Consider the following 15,799-nt stretch of genomic DNA (forward strand, 5'->3'; position numbering starts at 1 on the left):
CTGTTTCTCACTCACAGCAGCTCTTTTGGCTTCATCCCATCCGTTTCTCAGCTCTTTGGCTCCCGTCCACCTTCAGCCATCAACCCGTGCCCTGCTGCAGTGTCGCACCGGCGCTCCTCCCACCGCCTGCTGCTCATCACGGTGGCACGGCACCCATCTCCGAACCCAGGGGTACGGCTGATTGATTTACTGCTCTCCCTTGTTTCCAGCACTTCTTAGGGAGCTGCTGCCCTCCCCACCCCCCCCAAATCAGCCACGGCCCCCGCAGAGCTCTGAGACGTGTGGGTGTGCGGCCACGCTTCCGTCTGCGGAGAGGGAGGTGATGGAGCTGTGTCAGCTGCTGTGTGTGCTGGGGATGGGGACATGGCCACGGGGGGCTGGGCTGGGCCTCCATGTGGGGCTGGGGGCTGCAGGACTGGGCCTCCATGTGGGACTGGGAGCTGTGGGACTGGGCCTCCATGTGGAGCTGGGCCTCCATGTGCGACTGGGCTTCCATGTGGGGCTGGGGGCTGCAGGACTGGGCCTCCATGTGGGGCTGGGCCTTGTGCCAGGCTTCAGTGTATGCCTTGGGGACATGGCCTGGGCCTCAGGGGGGGAGCTGGGCTTCCATGTGGGACTGGGCCTTGGGGCCAGGCCTCAGTGTGGGATTTGGGGACAGGGCCTGGGCCATAGGGTGAGGCCTCAGGGAAGGGAGCTGGGCCTTGGAGCTGGGGTTGGACCTCAGGCAGGGCTTGGCCCCCAGGCCAGAGCTAGGCCTCAGGGTTGGATTCTGCCTCAGGGCCAGGAGCTGAGCCTCGGTGTGGGGCTGGTTAGGAGCTGGGCCCTGCTCTGGGGCCGGGCCTTGGCGCAGGGTCAGCCATGGGCCCTGCAGGGAGCAGAGCGGTGCTCGGCCTTCTGCTCCCAGAGATGCGACCCACAGCCCCACGTTGCAGCACGGGACTGGAGGCTGCCTTGTGAAGCTGCCTTGTTCCTGGGCTGAACGGTTTTTCATTTTCCAGCGTGTAGCAGTGGTGCATTTCCTCACGTCAGGGATGGCGGGCACGGGAGGAAACGGCGCTGCCGTCAGCTGCCGAGGAGCGGCTTCCTGCCACAGAGTGGGATGGGAAACAGCCGTGCTGCAGAACCTGGGCCCTGCTCTGCCGGGCTGGGAGAAACAGCTGTGGGCACCCAGTGCTGAGCAGGGGTGGATCTGCGAGGGCAGCGGAGGGCTGTGGTGTCTTCCCAAGGCGCTGTGAGGGCGTCACCCCTCGCCTGCCCCCATCAGAGGCAGCACGGACGCTATGGAGCTGCACTGATGGAGACCCAGCACTGCCTTTCTCAGTGCTGCAGCGGCTTGCTGCATGCATGGATGCATCTTACAATCTTACAGCTGGAGCTACGGCGGTTTGGAACCATCCAGTGCAGCTCCTGAGCCACCCTCAGACATCACTTCCACGGGGACACCAGCGAGGCTCCGATCCCAGCTCTGTGCTGAGCAGAGCAGACGGAGCTCCATGCTCTGCTTCCACTCCAGGGCCGCTCTGCAGCCGGCACAGATCAACCGAGTGGAAAACGATCCGCGGCTTTCCGCTGTCAGCGGCCGCGCGGCAGGGCGATTAGGTTCTGTGCGCGAGGATGCATCTGCACTGGCCTAACCTCACTGCTCAAAATAGCACTTCTCCCAGCGTGGCTGCGGCTGACAGCGTAAATCCAGCTTCATGTTCCTGCGCTGGCGTGGTGCAAGCGAGCAGAAAGCGAGGGGAGAGGCGGCTGCTCAGCCCCATCCCAGCGCCCAGGTGGGGTTGGAGGCCCCTGCAGCCCCCACCTCCCTCCTCTGCCTGCACATGGGTGAGGACGCGTTGTTCTTCTTTGCGTCAAAATTAACTTCCGACCTGATGGAAAACCTGAATTTGCACTTCAAAGCGCTTTGCAGCAATCTGTGAGCGTGAGCAAGAGCCAGAGCTGATGCTCGGCATTTTTTCCAGGCCTCGTTTATGGCACAGCCCGGCCCTGTGCCCCCCGCTGCCCCTTTGCTCCGTGCCCACCGCCGGTCCCTCTTCTCTTGGCCGTGCTCCACCCTCCAAGCAGCTCCCAGCCCTGATGTTGTTGGCTCTGAAGTGCCCAGCACCGTGCTCAGATCTGCCTTCAGCCGTGAGGCTCTTGCTCCGTCACCCCCCCCAAGACCCTCTGATGCAGGGCGGGGGTCCGGCCGCGTGCCAGCAGCTCCCCTCCTGCACCGGCAGCCAAACTCCGAGTGATGTCTGCTGAATCACCGCCGCTCCGGCACGTCGCCATCCCAGCGATGATGCAGCTGCTCTATACATAGCCTGGGGGTCTGCATCGGGGTGTGGGGCCGGACCTGCAGCGCTGCCTATGCCAGGTGCTCCCTGTGGGGCCGGAGCTGCACGCTCAGCCTGAACTCCACGCTGTCCTCGCATCAACGCCTCTCCCTCAGCCCGGCATGAGCTGCAGCAGATGGTGGCGATGGGGATCGCTCTGTGCTGACATCTCCATCTTTCCTCCGTTGCAAGCACCTGAACGGGAGTGAAGTCAACCAAGTCATGAGCTGGGATGCAGCTCCTGGGCTCCATCTCCCACCTGGGGTCATGGGATGAAGCCTCGATGGGGATGCGCGTGTCTTTGGGGGTCAGTGCCAGGGCTCTGTCCGTGCAGTGCTGTCTGTCCGTGCAGTGCCACAACTCTGTCCACGCAGTGCTGTGTGTCTGTCAGTGCAGTGCCGTCCATGCAGTGCCGGGGCTCTGTCTGTGCAGTGCTGTCTGTCCGTGCAATGCTGTCTGTCTGTCCATGCAGTGCTGTCCGTGCAATGCCGTCTCTCTCCAGCTGCTCCCTGTCTCTCTGACCGCCGGGCTGCTGTTGCCCCCTGCTCCCCCCATCGCCCCGCAGCCGAACGCAGAGCAGCTGTTTATAAACCACGAGCAGCAACGTGGGGTGAAAGAAAAAAATAAACCAACAACCAACAAACCACCACCAAAAAAATCATCCGTATTTCCGTAATGGAAGCGGCTCCGAGAGAACAATTCAGGGAATAAAATGTTCTCCCCGCCCCCCACCGCGCACGGCTGCGGCTCGGCTCAGCTCTCGGCCCCACCGCCCCGTGCGGACGGGGGATGGAGAGGAGCCCCCCGAGGGGCCGCCCCGGCTCCGCTCCCACCGGGCTGCGTGGGGCGCTGCCCCGCTGGGGGGTCGGCGTCGGGGGCGGCCCTCAGCGGAGCCGGACGGACGGACGGACGGACTCGGGTCGGGGCGGTACCGGCGCGGCCCGGGGGGAGGGCGCTGGCGGCCGCCCGGCGCCCACGTGGTTTCGCGGTGTCTCCGGAGCGGAAGAAGAACGGCGGTCGGGGCCGGGGCTGCGGCGGGGGCGGCGGGGACCGGGGCGGGACCGACACCGGGGGCCGGGGGGAAGGGAAAGGAACGGAAGGAGCCGCAGCCCGGCGGCGCCGCAGCGCAGCGCATCCCGGTGCAGCGCAGCGCATCCCGGTGCAGCGCATCCCGTGCGTCGCCGCGCAGCGCCGGTGAGTGCGGGCCCTGGGCCGGGGGCGGGCGATGCGGGAAGGGAACCGGGCTCCCCCCTCTGCCCGGCGGCTCCCGGCCTCCTCCGGCCCGTTCCTGCTGCCTTTACCGTTGCCGTTCCCGTTGCCGTCCCTCCCCCGGCCCGGCCCCCTCCCGTTCCGGCCCCTTTTCCATCCCCGCCGCCATCCTCGCCCGCCTCCCCACCCCCGGCCCCGCTTTGTCCCCGGCGCTGCTCATCTCGGCCCCTCTGCGCCTTTGTCCCCGTCTCCATCCCCGCCGCTCCCGGCTCATCCCGGGCCCCGTTCCAGCCCCCCCCCGCCCCGGTGCCGTGCGCGCTCCCCGAGGCCGCGGTGGACGGGAAGGGGGGGAGAGGGGGGGGGAAGGGTCCGGGGCAGCATCAGGGCGGGGGGCTTTGGGGGTCTCCGGGCCTCCCGCGGCCTCGTGTGCACGCACGTGTGCCCCGCAGCCTCGTGCCCCGCCGTGCTCCCCGTGCTGCACCGGGGCCCTCCGGAGCACCGCCGGCGGGAGCGGGGCGCACGCTGCCGTGTGCCTTGCACGCCCATTTGCATGCCGCTTTGTGCACTCCCATTTGCACGTTGCTTTGCATGCCTATTTGCATGTCCGTTCACAACCCCCTTCTGCACGCCCCCTTCGTGCTGACTTGGAGCCGTGGAGCCTCCGGCCCCAGTGCAGTGGGCAGAGATGGGCGCTGGGCCCCGCTGCCCAGCATTGTCCCATCCCCATTCCCTGTTCCCCCCTTCCCATCTCCGTTCCCCACCCCCATTCCCCCATCCCTAATCCCTCATCCCCATCCCCATTCTGCCTTTCCCCCATTCCCCCGTTGTCCCGTCCCCCCCTCCCACAGCCCCCAATTTCCATCTCTTTCCAGAAGGGCTGACCACCGGGAATAAGGAGGCAGCAACAGCAGCGTGGAACCCCACAAACTCCCTCTGTGATCTCCAGAACCCAATGCCTGCTGTGCTGCCTCCTGCTGAGCCCCCGCTGCCCCCCACCCTCACCTGAGCCCTGGCACTTGTGCCGCAGCCCTGCCCAGCCTGCATCACCTCGCCCCGCTCACGGGGCCCACTGCAAGGCAAGTGGTGGTTTGGGGGGGGGTCCTGCTGGGGGGCCTGGGGGAAACTGAGTCACAGGAGGGCCAGGCAGGGGGGCTCAGCACCCCAATGGGAAGCTTGGCACCACCATGCAGCCCTCCTGGGGTCTCGCTTTGAGGGAGCCTCAAAGGCAATTTTGCACGTTTTTGTGCATGCCTCAGTTTCCCCACGGGGGAAACGATGATGCCTGAGCTGGGAGGGGGTGGGGGGGGGCGGCCCCTGTCCCTCCATCACTATCTGAGGGGGGTGATTTAAAGCCCTGTTGGTGATGCGGGACTGCAGTGCCGGGGGTTGGTCTGCATTTCGTGCCCCTCATCCCATCAGAGGCTGCACGATCCCCCCCTCCCCCCCCCCCCCCCCGAGGCAGCCCACGACCCCAGGAGCTGCGGTGTGGAGCAGTCAGTGTCCCTGTCGTCGTCGTCCCCCCCCCACCCCCAGCTCTGGGAGGGGGCTCAATGGCCGGGTTTGGCCTCAGGCTGTCCCCGCCGCACCCTGCAGCGCTCGTTTCCCGTTCCTGCCTGCTGCCATGAATTATTTGTGTGGCCGCAGCTCCCGGATGAGGCCGGGACGGGGTGAGCCGCGGGCACACGTCCTCCATCCCCGTGCTGGTATATAGGGCAGCTCTGCTCCGTGTGTGTGTGGGAGGGTGGGAAGCAGCTCGCGTGCGTTGCGAGGTGGGAGTCGGCGGCGCCGGCCTCTATTTCTGGCACTCAGCTCCTTGGGGGGGCATTGGGAAAGTCACCACGGTCGGTCCCCCCCTCCCTCCCCCCCCCAGGATGCTCGCTGCCCACCCCAGCTCCATGATGCTGGTGCTCTGCAGGCTGCTGGGGACCCCTCTGTTCCCATTCATTGTGGGGGTGGCATGCGGCTGCTGTCCCCTCCTTGCTGCTCGGTGGCCCTGGGAGGGCCGTGGGGCTGCTTCCCCCCCCCCATCTCACTGGTCCCCCAGGCAGAACTCACACTGTGCCATGGACTCCATGTTCGAGGACGACATCAGCATCCTGACACCAGAGGCTTTGGGGCCGGATGAAGACTGGCTGGACAGCCCCAACACCGACCTGTCGGGGGAGATGTGCTCCGCGTCCCATTTTGCCCTCATCACTGCATACGATGACATCAAGAACCGCCTGAGTGGGCTGGAGAGGGAGAATTCCACCCTCAAACGGCGCCTGAAGATGTATGAGGTCAAGGTGAGAGCTTCGGGGTGAGGCTGGGGGGGGGGTCTTGGGGCTGGGGTCCCGCTGACGCTCTGTGCAGTGCCCGCTGCTCGGCGAGTTCGGAGAGGAGCACATCTTCTCCATCTATGAGCCAAGGAGACGTCGCTGCTCAAGAGTGAGAAGGCATCGCTGCAGCAGCAGCTCAACCAGTTCCAGCATGAGGTGCATGGGGGGGGGGGGTGGAGGGGGGGGTACTGGGAGCTTTGGAGGTTCCTCGGATGGGTGCTGAGCCCCCCGCCCTGTCCTGCAGCTGGAGAAGAGCAGGAGCGCGAGGAGCAGCTGGATGAGATGATCCAGGCCTATGAGAAGCTGTGTGTGGAGAAGGCAGACCTGGAGTCAGAGCTGGGCGAGATGGTGGGGCACCATGGGGATGGCACTGTGGGGATGGCATTGTGGGGATGGCATTGGGGGAGGCATTGTGGGATGGCACTGTGGGGATGGCATTGTGGGGATGGCACTGTGGGGATGGCATTGTGGAGATGGCATTGTGGGGATGGCATTGTGGGGATGGCATTGTGGGGGATGGCACTGTGGGGATGGCACCGTGGGGATGGCATTGTGGGGATGGCATTGTGGAGATGGCACCGTGGGGATGGCATTGTGGGATGGCACTGTGAGGTTGGTACTGTGGGGATGGCATGATGGAGCTTCAGGGTCCCCTTCCCCAGCTGACAAATCCACTCCTGTCCCAGCGAGCTGCGGTGGTCATTGGTGACACTGCTGTGGCTTGGGAAGGGGCTGCAGTGACACAGGGCTGGGGGCTGATGTGGTTTCCACGTGGTTCTGGGGCTGTGTTGGGGTTTTTATCCCTGCTGTGCCCAGCGGTCCTCCCAGCTCCCCGCTGTCGCACCCTGCGCTTGGGTTCGGTGCAGGGCAAGCAATGCTCTGCAAACCCCACAGTGCTGCCCTGCCCCGGGGACAGCATCCCACCTCCAGCTGATGGGGGTCAGGATGAGGCAGGGGGCGGATGGGGGCTCACCCTTATGTCCCCCCCCCCCGGCAGCGGGCGCTGGTGGAGACGCACCTGAGCCGCATCCGGAGCCTGGAGCAGCAGCTGCGGCAGCGCGAGAGCAGCCCTTTCCCTGGGGGTGGCCCGCTGCCTGGCCAGGAGGTGCCTTTTCTCTCCCTGCACTCCAACCCTGGCCTCAGCCACGGTGAGCTGCCCCCCATCCCCACTTCCCCCAGCATCATTCTGTGCCTTTGGGGCTGAGAAATGCTCCGTGCCTGCAGTGCTGGAGCGCCCAGGGGGGGTGGCCGAGCCGTGGGCTGGAGGCTGAGCTGGAGGCAGCGCGGCAGGAGGCGCAGCGTGCGCAGCACCGCGAGGAGCACCTGAAGGCTGAGTGTGAGCGGCTGCAGCTGGAGCTGAAGCACCTGCAGGACAGCCGGGCAGCAGGTAGGGAGTGGTGGGCTGCAGCCCCATGGGGGGTCAGGGGGGGAGTGGGAGCTCATGGTGCATCCTGTCCCATCCCCAGGAGCAGTCAGAGCGGGACATGGCCTGGGTGAAGAAAATGGGAGATGACCAGTAAGTGTCTGCAGGGTGCTGGGGTGGGATGGAATATGATGGGGTGAGGGGATGGGATGGGATGGGATGGGATGGGATGGATGGGATGGGATGGATGGGATGGGATGGGATGGGATGGGGATGGGATGGAGATGGGATGGGATGGGATGGGATGGGATGGGATGGGATGGGATGGGATGGGATGGGGATGATGGGTTGCGCTGTGATGGGATAGATGGGGTGGGATGGGATGAGATGGGGCACGGTGATGGGATGTAATGGGGTGGATAGGGTGGGATGCCATGCGACGGAATGGGATGCAGTGGGATGGGACAGAGGGGATGGGAAGAGCTGTGATGCAATGGGATGCAATGTCTGGGATGAGTTGCAATGCAATGACGTGAGATGCGGTGGATGGGATGGATGGGCTGGGGGCTCATGAGATGCCCTGTGCGGCACCGCTCCACGCGGACACCCTCTGCCCCCATCACCTCCTTACGGGCAGGGCTGGGGGCGCCGTCCCTCCTCCCTTTTCCCCCCTCCTCTTTCGGGGCTCTGCGCCCGTGCGGGGAGCCGCCACTGCCCGCAGAGGGCGCCGTTGCCACGCAGCACCGCTCCGCGCCGAGCCCCATCGGCGCCCAACGCGTGGCGGCCCCGGCTGCGCTCTCGCTGTGCCGTCCCGGGGCGCGGGGACGCGGGGGGGGTTGGAAGGCTTTGCTCCCGTTCCCCCCCCGGGCTGTGACGGATTCGGCCGCACCTCACATCGCATCTCCCTGGGCGCGTGGGGCAGCGCGGAGCTGTGGGACAGATCGGAGCTGACGTTCAGGGCGCGGGCTGGAAGGCGCCGTGTTTCCCCCCCCCCCCTTCCTTTTTCTCGCCCCGACGGATGCTTTTGCTGTTTCTGCTCTCGGATCCGCACTGAATTCCACCCCTCCATCCCTGAGCACCCCCAGGCCTTCCCCGTTCATTCACTTCAGGTTTGCAGAGCTCAGCCCCGCTCTGCCTGCGGACCCCCCCACACACAGCCCCCCTCCAACAGCTCCACGCTCCATTTATCCGCCCTTCTCTGCTCAGGATGGGGAAACCGAGGCACCACCAGCCCACACCCCACACCAACCCCCTTTCCCAGGGCAGATCCCCTTCCCCAGCGCTGTGCTTTGTCCTCCCCGGGGGCTTTTCTTGTAAATAAGGCCCTTTTTGGTAACTGCCCCCTTTCCACTTTTCGGCGCTGTGCGCCTTCCATCTCCGGGTGACTTCTCTTTCTTTCTTTCTCCAGATGAGTCACCCTGCCTCTGTAGTGCAGCCGCAAGGGCAGCAGGGTTGGGGTTTGACTCACACCCCCCCCCTATGGCAGCGCTGCCTTTTGTTGTGGGGGCGACGGCCGCTGCCCCACCTGCTCCTTTTTGGGGCTGAAAGCCTTTTTGTGCCAACTCCCAGCGCGGCACCGCGAAGCCCCGCGCCTGCGCTGCTGTGCATGGGAGCACTGGTGGCTTTTTCCTTTTCTCCCTCATGTTTTGCCCCTCGTTGGCTGTTCCCAACCAAACCAAACCAAAGGGTTCTTCCTCAGTTGGGGCTGCAGGATCCCAATGCATAGAGCAGCACCGGGGGGAGAGGAAGGGTTGTTGCAGGCTCCGTCCTGGTTGAGATCTCCAACAGTGGCAATGCTGCAAACCATGGCTGTGTCCTGCCCTCCCCGTGCCACTTTTTGGTAGGATTTTGTGGCTTGTAATGGGATTTTATGGCTTGTAATGGGATTTTATGGCTTGTGGTGCATCTCAAGGAATCCAGCCCGTGGTTCCCTTGGTGCACAGGGTCACGGTGGCACCTCAAGGACACCCCCAGCCCCTCTGTTTTGCTGTGCCACCCCACGTCACCCCCTGCACACGGCACAGGGGAGCAAACCCCCAGCCTGGTAGGCATTGGGGTGATGCAGGAAGGTGAAGCCCAAGGAGCAGCTTGGAGTGCTGGAGGGGGTTGGGAGGCAGAAGTCCCATGCCTGGCTGCCCCCCCCCCTCTCCCCCTTCAGCCCTTTGCATGCTCTCCCCCTGCCCACCCTCTGCCCACACGCAGATAGCAGATAAGCTGTGGTTTATGCTTTCATTTAAGGACTGGCTCTTGTTTTCCGGGGTGCGGGGTCACTTTCCCCCCCCCCCGCCCCCCATGCAGCCACAGGTCCCACATTGAGGACAGCCTCCCCTGCAAGCTTGTTGCTCAGGCAGGGGGCTGTACCCCACTCCTGCTGCAGCACTGGAGGGCAGGGGGGCTGCAGGGAGGAGCCCCCACTGCTGGGCACTGATGCTGGTTGGGGCACGATGCAGTGTGGTTGACATCTCGTGTGTCAATGGCACCGTGGGGGGGAAGCGACACGGCAGCTCCCTCTGTAGCCCCCTGTTCCTTTTTAGGGCTGGGGGGGCCTTGGGCTGTGCATCACAGGACCCCCAGAGCTTCCTCTGGAGGTGAACCAAGGGGAGAAGCTGCTGGAAGGGTGCTGGTTTTGTTCTGAACAAGCCGTGCCTCCCCCCATAAATTGGGCACTTACACCGAGGGGGGAGCAGTGGGTGCATCTTATCCCTACCCTCCCAGCCACCCCACGGCATCCAGCTGTGCTCCCACTGCTGTCCCCAGCCCCCCCCAAGCTGTGCCATCGCTCTGGGCTCACAAGAGACCCAAAGGTGACCTGGGGGGGGGGGGGAGGGGGGGGGGGGGTAAAGGGGGCACTTTGGTGCAGCCAGGAGCCCCACAGGATCCTGCGACAGCAGCGATGCTCCCCGACACTTTCGGGGGCTGTGGGCGGCTGAGTTTTCAGCAGCTGTTTTGTTCTCACGTCTTATCTGCAGTTACGTATCAAATGCCACTTTTTATCCTGAAACAGCGATTTTTTTTTTGGGGGGGGGGGGGGGGGGGGGGGGAGGTGAAGCTTTACACCAACCCTGTCCAAAAAAACTCCTGGCTCCTGGAAGGACCCACTGTGCCGCCCGCTGCCTCCACCCCATCGCATCGCCTGCTGTGGGGTTGGTGTGGGGGCTGGGGGGCTGCTCCTCACCCCCCCACCCCCCCCCAGCCCCGCTCTTTGTGCTCCTCCACCCCAACGTTGTGGTTTTCACGCTTCCTCCCTGTGCTGCAGAGGCTCTGGGGTGGCCCCGGGGTGCTCCGCTCGGCCAAAATCTGGCACTGGGGCTTCAGCTGCCCCCCCCCCCCTCCTCCCCCCCTTCCCCCCTCAACCCCGCTGTGGGGTGCGGTGGCAGTGTGGGGGCTCTGTGGGTTGCAGCTTGTGGTGCTGGCACCGATGGATCTCAGTGTGTTATGGGGGGGGGAAACTGAGGCACGGGCTGACGCTGGGGAGGATGGAGCTGTGCTCCTTGGGGAGCACATGATGCCCATGGGGTGTGGGGGGATGTGGGGCTCACAGCTGGTGGTGCTGAATGAAGTGTGGGGGTGGGAAATGTCCTGCGTGGTCCCCTCGGTGACACCCAGCACAGCCATGGGGCAGCTGGGGACGGTGAGTGACATGGGGACCCAGTGGGGGCAGCTGGGGAGCTCTTCCTGTCCTTCTCCTTCTCCTTCTCGCTTCTCCTTCTCCTTCTCCTTCTCCTTCTCCGTCTCCTTCTCCTTCTCCTTCTCCTTCTCCGCTTCTCCTTCTCCTTCTCCTTCTCCTTCTCCTTCTCTCCTCTCCTCTCCTCTCCTCGCCTCTCCTCTCCTCTCCTCTCCTCTCCTCTCCTCTCCTCTCCTCTCCTCTCCTCTCCTCTCCTCTCCTCTCCTCTCCTCTCCTCTCCTCTCCTCTCCTCTCCTCTCCTCTCCTCTCCTCTCCTCTCCTCTCCTCTCCCTTCCTCTCCTCTCCCCCTTCCAATTCACTTCCTTTCCTCTCCCCTTCCTCTCCCCTTCTTTCCCTTCTTCTTCCCTTTCCATTCCCCCTTCTTTTCCCCTTCTCTCTTTCCCCCACACAACCTCACAGTCCAGCAGCACAGGGCAGCCCTGTCGGCTGCAGTTAGGCACAGCAGCTCCCGGTCCCCGCGGTGTCACAGCAGCTCACGTCACCTTGCTGGGCTCACCGAGCCTGACAGCCCCGCGGGTACCACAGGAGATGGGTTCTCCCTTCACATCACCACAGAGAATCTGTTTTTTAACAGCGACACCCAACTTGAGGAAGATCTGATGACTTTGGCAGGGCCTTTGGGAAGCGCCGCATCCGTGCTGCTGCTTCTCCCGGCGCCTGGGGCAGCAACGCGTGGGCCACAACTTTTCCCTTTTGGAGTGCAAAAGTCCAAGTTTGGGGGGAGTTTTGGTGGTGGTGCCAGCAGGGGCCGTGCATTGTCCTGTGTGACAACTCTGTCCCTTGACACAGGGGTGAACCTGGCGCTGGCCTACACGGAGCTGACGGAGGAGCTGTGCCGCCTGCGCAACCTCAGCTCCCTGCAGAGCCAGATCCTGCGTGCGCTGCTGCAGGAGAGAGAGGCCTCAACGGTGGTAAGGAGGGGGGCAGCCTGGGCTGATGGGGCTGTAAGGAACAGAGGGCGCTGGCTGCCTTCCCCCTGGGGTTGGTGCAGGAGCTTCATTCCGTCCCGTGAGCATCCGTCCTGGGAGCGTCCATCCTGTCAGCATCCCTGCTGCGAGCCCCCGCTCCCTGGGGACTGCCAGCCAGGGCGTCCGTCCTGCGGCCATCGCTCCATCCCATAACCACCAGCTCCCCCCCCCGTGCCTCCCAACACGCACAGGACGATACGCTGCCCACCTGACGGGGGGATTTCCTGTGCCCCCCTCCCTCCTTCTCCCCGCAGGTCAGCGCCATTCTCCTCTGTCTCAGTGCCATTCCCCAGCCCAGCAGCGCCGCTCGCCCCGCCCCGCAGTGCCCCTCGCCCGCTCCCCGGCCGCCCTCCCGGGCCCCTCAGTGCCAATCCCCGGCGCTGCAACGGCGCTCACCGGCCCCTCAGTGCCAATCTCCAGCCCAGCAGCGCCGTTCACATCCGCCCCGGGACCCTGCCAGTCTCCGGCCCAGCAGCGCCGTTCGCCCCGTGCCCCCCCTCCAGCCCCTCGCCCGCCCCGCAGCGCCGCTCCCCCGGCCCCACCTCCGTGCCCATCCCCGGCGTCGGCGTCTCCGCACACGCCTGCCCGGCGAGAGGATGGAGCTGGGCTACGCCAAACCCTCCAGCCGCCACATCAAGGCCGGCTTCCAGGGCCGTCGCAGCTACTCGGAGGTGACCAACGTGGCCCCGTATCAGCAGAGCCGCGCGCTCTGGCTGCAGCCCGAAGCTTCCACGCTCCCAAGCACCGGCCCTACGGTGAGGTGTACCTGGGGGGGGCGGGGGCGCCGCTGAGCGCCCGGGAGCCCTTCGAGGAGCACCTGCGCTTTGAGAAGCAGTCATCAGATGAGGAGGGACTGGGCGGACCCCGGACCCCCCCAGCCCCGAGGCCGGGGCCGTGCGCTGTGCCTCCTTCTGTGCCGGATTCCCCATCCCTGACCGGGACGGCTGCTGCCTATGCCAGAGCTGAGCACGCCCAGTCCTGGCCCTCTATCAATGTAAGCGGGACCCCCGCCCACCCCCGGGGCGCTGTGCGATGGCTGGGGGGGGGTGGGGGGTGGGGGGTTAGAGACCCCCAAACCTGCAGCATGCCTTGGGTTTGTCCCGTGGGTCCCCAACCTGTGCCATGCGAGGGAGGGGGGAGCGGGGGGTGATGGGGACGAGGGATGATGGGGAAGGGGGGTGATGGGGATGGGGGGGTGATGGGGATGGGGGTGATGGGGATGGGGGGTGATGGGGATGGGGATGATGGGGATGGGGGGTGATGGGGATGGGGGGTGATGGGGATGGGGGATGATTGGGATGGGGGGTGATTGGGATGGGGGTGATGGGGATGGGGGGGTGATTGGGATGGGGGATGATTGGGATGGGGGTAATGGGGATGGGGGGGTGATTGGGATGGGGGATGATTGGGATGGGGGATGATGGGGATGGGGGGGTGATGGGGATGGGGGGTGATGGGGATGGGGTGATGGGGACGGGGGGGTGATGGGGATGGGGGTGATGGGGATGGGGGGTGATGGGGACGGGGGATGATTGGGATGGGGGGGTGATTGGGATGGGGGGATGATGGGGGATGGGGGATGATGGGGATGGGGGGTGATTGGGATGGGGGATGATGAGGATGGGGGGATGATGGGGATGGGGGGGTGATGGGGATGGGGGTGATGGGGATGGAGGCTCGGCCCCTGTAGGGGTGGTTGGGCTCAGAGCAGCCCCTTTGCCCACAGCTGCTGCTGGAGACGGTGGACTCGGAGATCCGGAGCTGCCGCTGTGCCAGCTGGCTTTCCCCATCGGTTACCCGGACGATGCTTTGATAAAGCACATCGATTCGCACCTGGAGAACAGCAAGATCTGAGGCTGCCCCCCACCCGCGGGCTGCCCCCTCCCCTCTTTGGATGCTGCATGAGAACTGGCGGAGCAGCACGGCTCCGAATTACCTCCAGGTGTGCAGCAGCTGTGGAAGGACCGAGCCCAGGGGAGCCGTGTGCCCCCCCTGGTGTTTAGGTGGGTTTCCCCGCTCGCCCCCTCTCTGCATCCCAGGCACAGTTGGATGCTTCACCCCGGGATGCTCAGGGTTGGGGCCGGGGACCCCCCCTCACACACACACACACACTGTTGGGTTTCTCTGCTTGATCTCAGGGAGGATTTGAGGGACCGGGTCCTGGATCCGGCCCCCAGACAGCAGTGAGGAGAGGGCTGCCCTCCCTGGGCTCCTGGGGTCAGAGTTGGTTCAGGGTTGGGGGGGGGGGGGGGGGGGCTGCTTGTTCTCCCCCACCTCTTCCCACCGGTTCAAGCACCTTTCTGATTCTTTTACATGAAAAGCATCCCCCACCCCCCCCCTCTTACCCTCCACTTCTCCTTCTCCCCCACAACGATGCTGCTGAGAAACAAAACCCGTATGGCCGCGGCGCAGCATGGCCGTCCCGCACCGCTGCACCGAGCCCCGCAGCCATCGGCCCCCCTTCCCCACCCCCCACCCCCCACCCCCCGGCCCCTGCCCCACACCCCCACGTTCGATCTACCTCAACTCCTCTGTGTGGCCCCCGATGCCGGGAGGGGGCACATGGCACCGTTCCCCCCCCCCCCCCCCCCTTCCTCTGCCCCATGCTGCATGTCCCCCTGTGCCGCACGCACCACCCCCGGGGCACCCGGAGGGCACCGACCCCCAATAAAACCCACACACTGCCCCGGTGCCACTGCTGTCCCCCTTCTCTTCTCGTCCCCACGTTGGAAAGGGGGATGGGTGAAGTGTCCCCGAGGGGCTCAGCTGGGGGTGAACGGGTTTGGGGGTGCCCGGTTCTGTGTCACCTACAAACGCGGCCCCGTTCCCAGCGCGGCGGTTGATGTTTCAGGGTTTAAGTGCTGGGGCGGGCGAGAAGAAATAGGACAATGGACAAAGAAACCCCAAACCGCCACCGCCAGCCCCGGGGTGGTGGCACAGCCAAGCCCCAGCACTGTAGGGCCAAGCAACGTCGGGTCGCTGCCTTTCGGAGGGTCCCAATGCAGGGAGTGGGGCCATGGGGGGGCTTGTCCCAAATCGGAGAGCTATGAGTGTGTTGTGAGGCCTCTGCCGTGAGCTGCTCACTGTGCTGAGCATCACTGAGGCTTTGTTGGGGGTGGGGGGGCACCCGGCAGGACCCACAGTCAGCTCTGCCCCATTCCTGTGGTGTGGGATGGGCAGAGGGCTGAGGAAACTGCCTGCAGCCATTGGGAGAGCTCTGTGTGTGGGGGGCAGAGCGCAGAGGAAGCGGTGAGGTGAGGTGTGTGGGGTGGGGGCACCGGGGGGGGGGGATCCCCACAGCACAGCATTGGGGTGACGGATGGGTTCGCACCTCCTTGGCATCGCCAGCACCGGGCGCTTCTCCCTCTGTGTGCTTTTGTAGGGCCTGCAGTAACCCTGTGTGCACAAAGGCTATGGGAGATCCCTGGGGGTGGGGGGGGAGGGCAGGGGGGGTCCAGCCGACTTGGTGCCCCGCAGAGGTGTGCAAACAGAGCCAAACCGCCCCAAATTTGCCTTTTTTTTTTGGGGGGGGGGGGGGTGCAAACCGTGCCCAGCAGCAGAACGCATCTCCGTGATGAGTTCTGCATCCCCTCCCCGGGAGGTGCAGCGTACAGCGGGGGAGGGGGGGGACAAAGGGGGGGGGAGAACCGGCTCTGCTCCCCACCGCCCGGAGCTGCGCCCGGAGCCGCGGCGATGGTGTGAAGCAGATACGGCTGTGAGAGCGCGGCAGCTGCGCCGTGTTATCGCCGCCGATCTCTGCTGCTGCTGCTGCTGCTGCAGCTTTGGGGGTGCGGGGAAGGAGAAGGGGGGGGGGAGTTTTGTGGGGCAGAGCACCGGGGATCCGGGGTTCAGGGAGCAGGGATGGGATGCGGGGAAAAGGGGGGGGGGGGTGTCCCCAAAGGAAAGATGAAAGCTGGAAGGGCTGGGGGCTGATCCTC

General features: G+C 65.3%; 1 protein-coding gene across 1 annotated transcript; it reads left to right on the plus strand.

The window, feature by feature from the left end:
• Positions 1–174: 174 nt before the first annotated feature.
• TBKBP1 (TBK1 binding protein 1) lies at positions 175–14,085 on the plus strand. Its single transcript, XM_048926554.1, is given in 24 exon segments — positions 175–342; positions 999–3,512; positions 4,400–4,607; positions 5,576–5,812; positions 5,880–5,928; positions 5,931–6,001; positions 6,090–6,099; positions 6,102–6,193; positions 6,843–6,993; positions 7,070–7,083; positions 7,085–7,224; positions 7,305–7,384; positions 11,683–11,783; positions 11,786–11,804; positions 12,116–12,171; positions 12,173–12,298; positions 12,301–12,438; positions 12,440–12,593; positions 12,596–12,711; positions 12,713–12,730; positions 12,732–12,800; positions 12,802–12,855; positions 13,588–13,624; positions 13,627–14,085. Coding segments are annotated over 21 exon segments (1,806 nt in total). The 5' UTR covers positions 175–342; positions 999–3,512; positions 4,400–4,607; positions 5,576–5,590; the 3' UTR covers positions 13,716–14,085.
• The last annotated feature ends 1,714 nt before the right edge of the window (positions 14,086–15,799 follow it).

Source organism: Lagopus muta, chromosome 25 (assembly GCF_023343835.1).
Source record: "Lagopus muta isolate bLagMut1 chromosome 25, bLagMut1 primary, whole genome shotgun sequence".
Lineage (NCBI taxonomy): Eukaryota > Metazoa > Chordata > Aves > Galliformes > Phasianidae > Lagopus > Lagopus muta.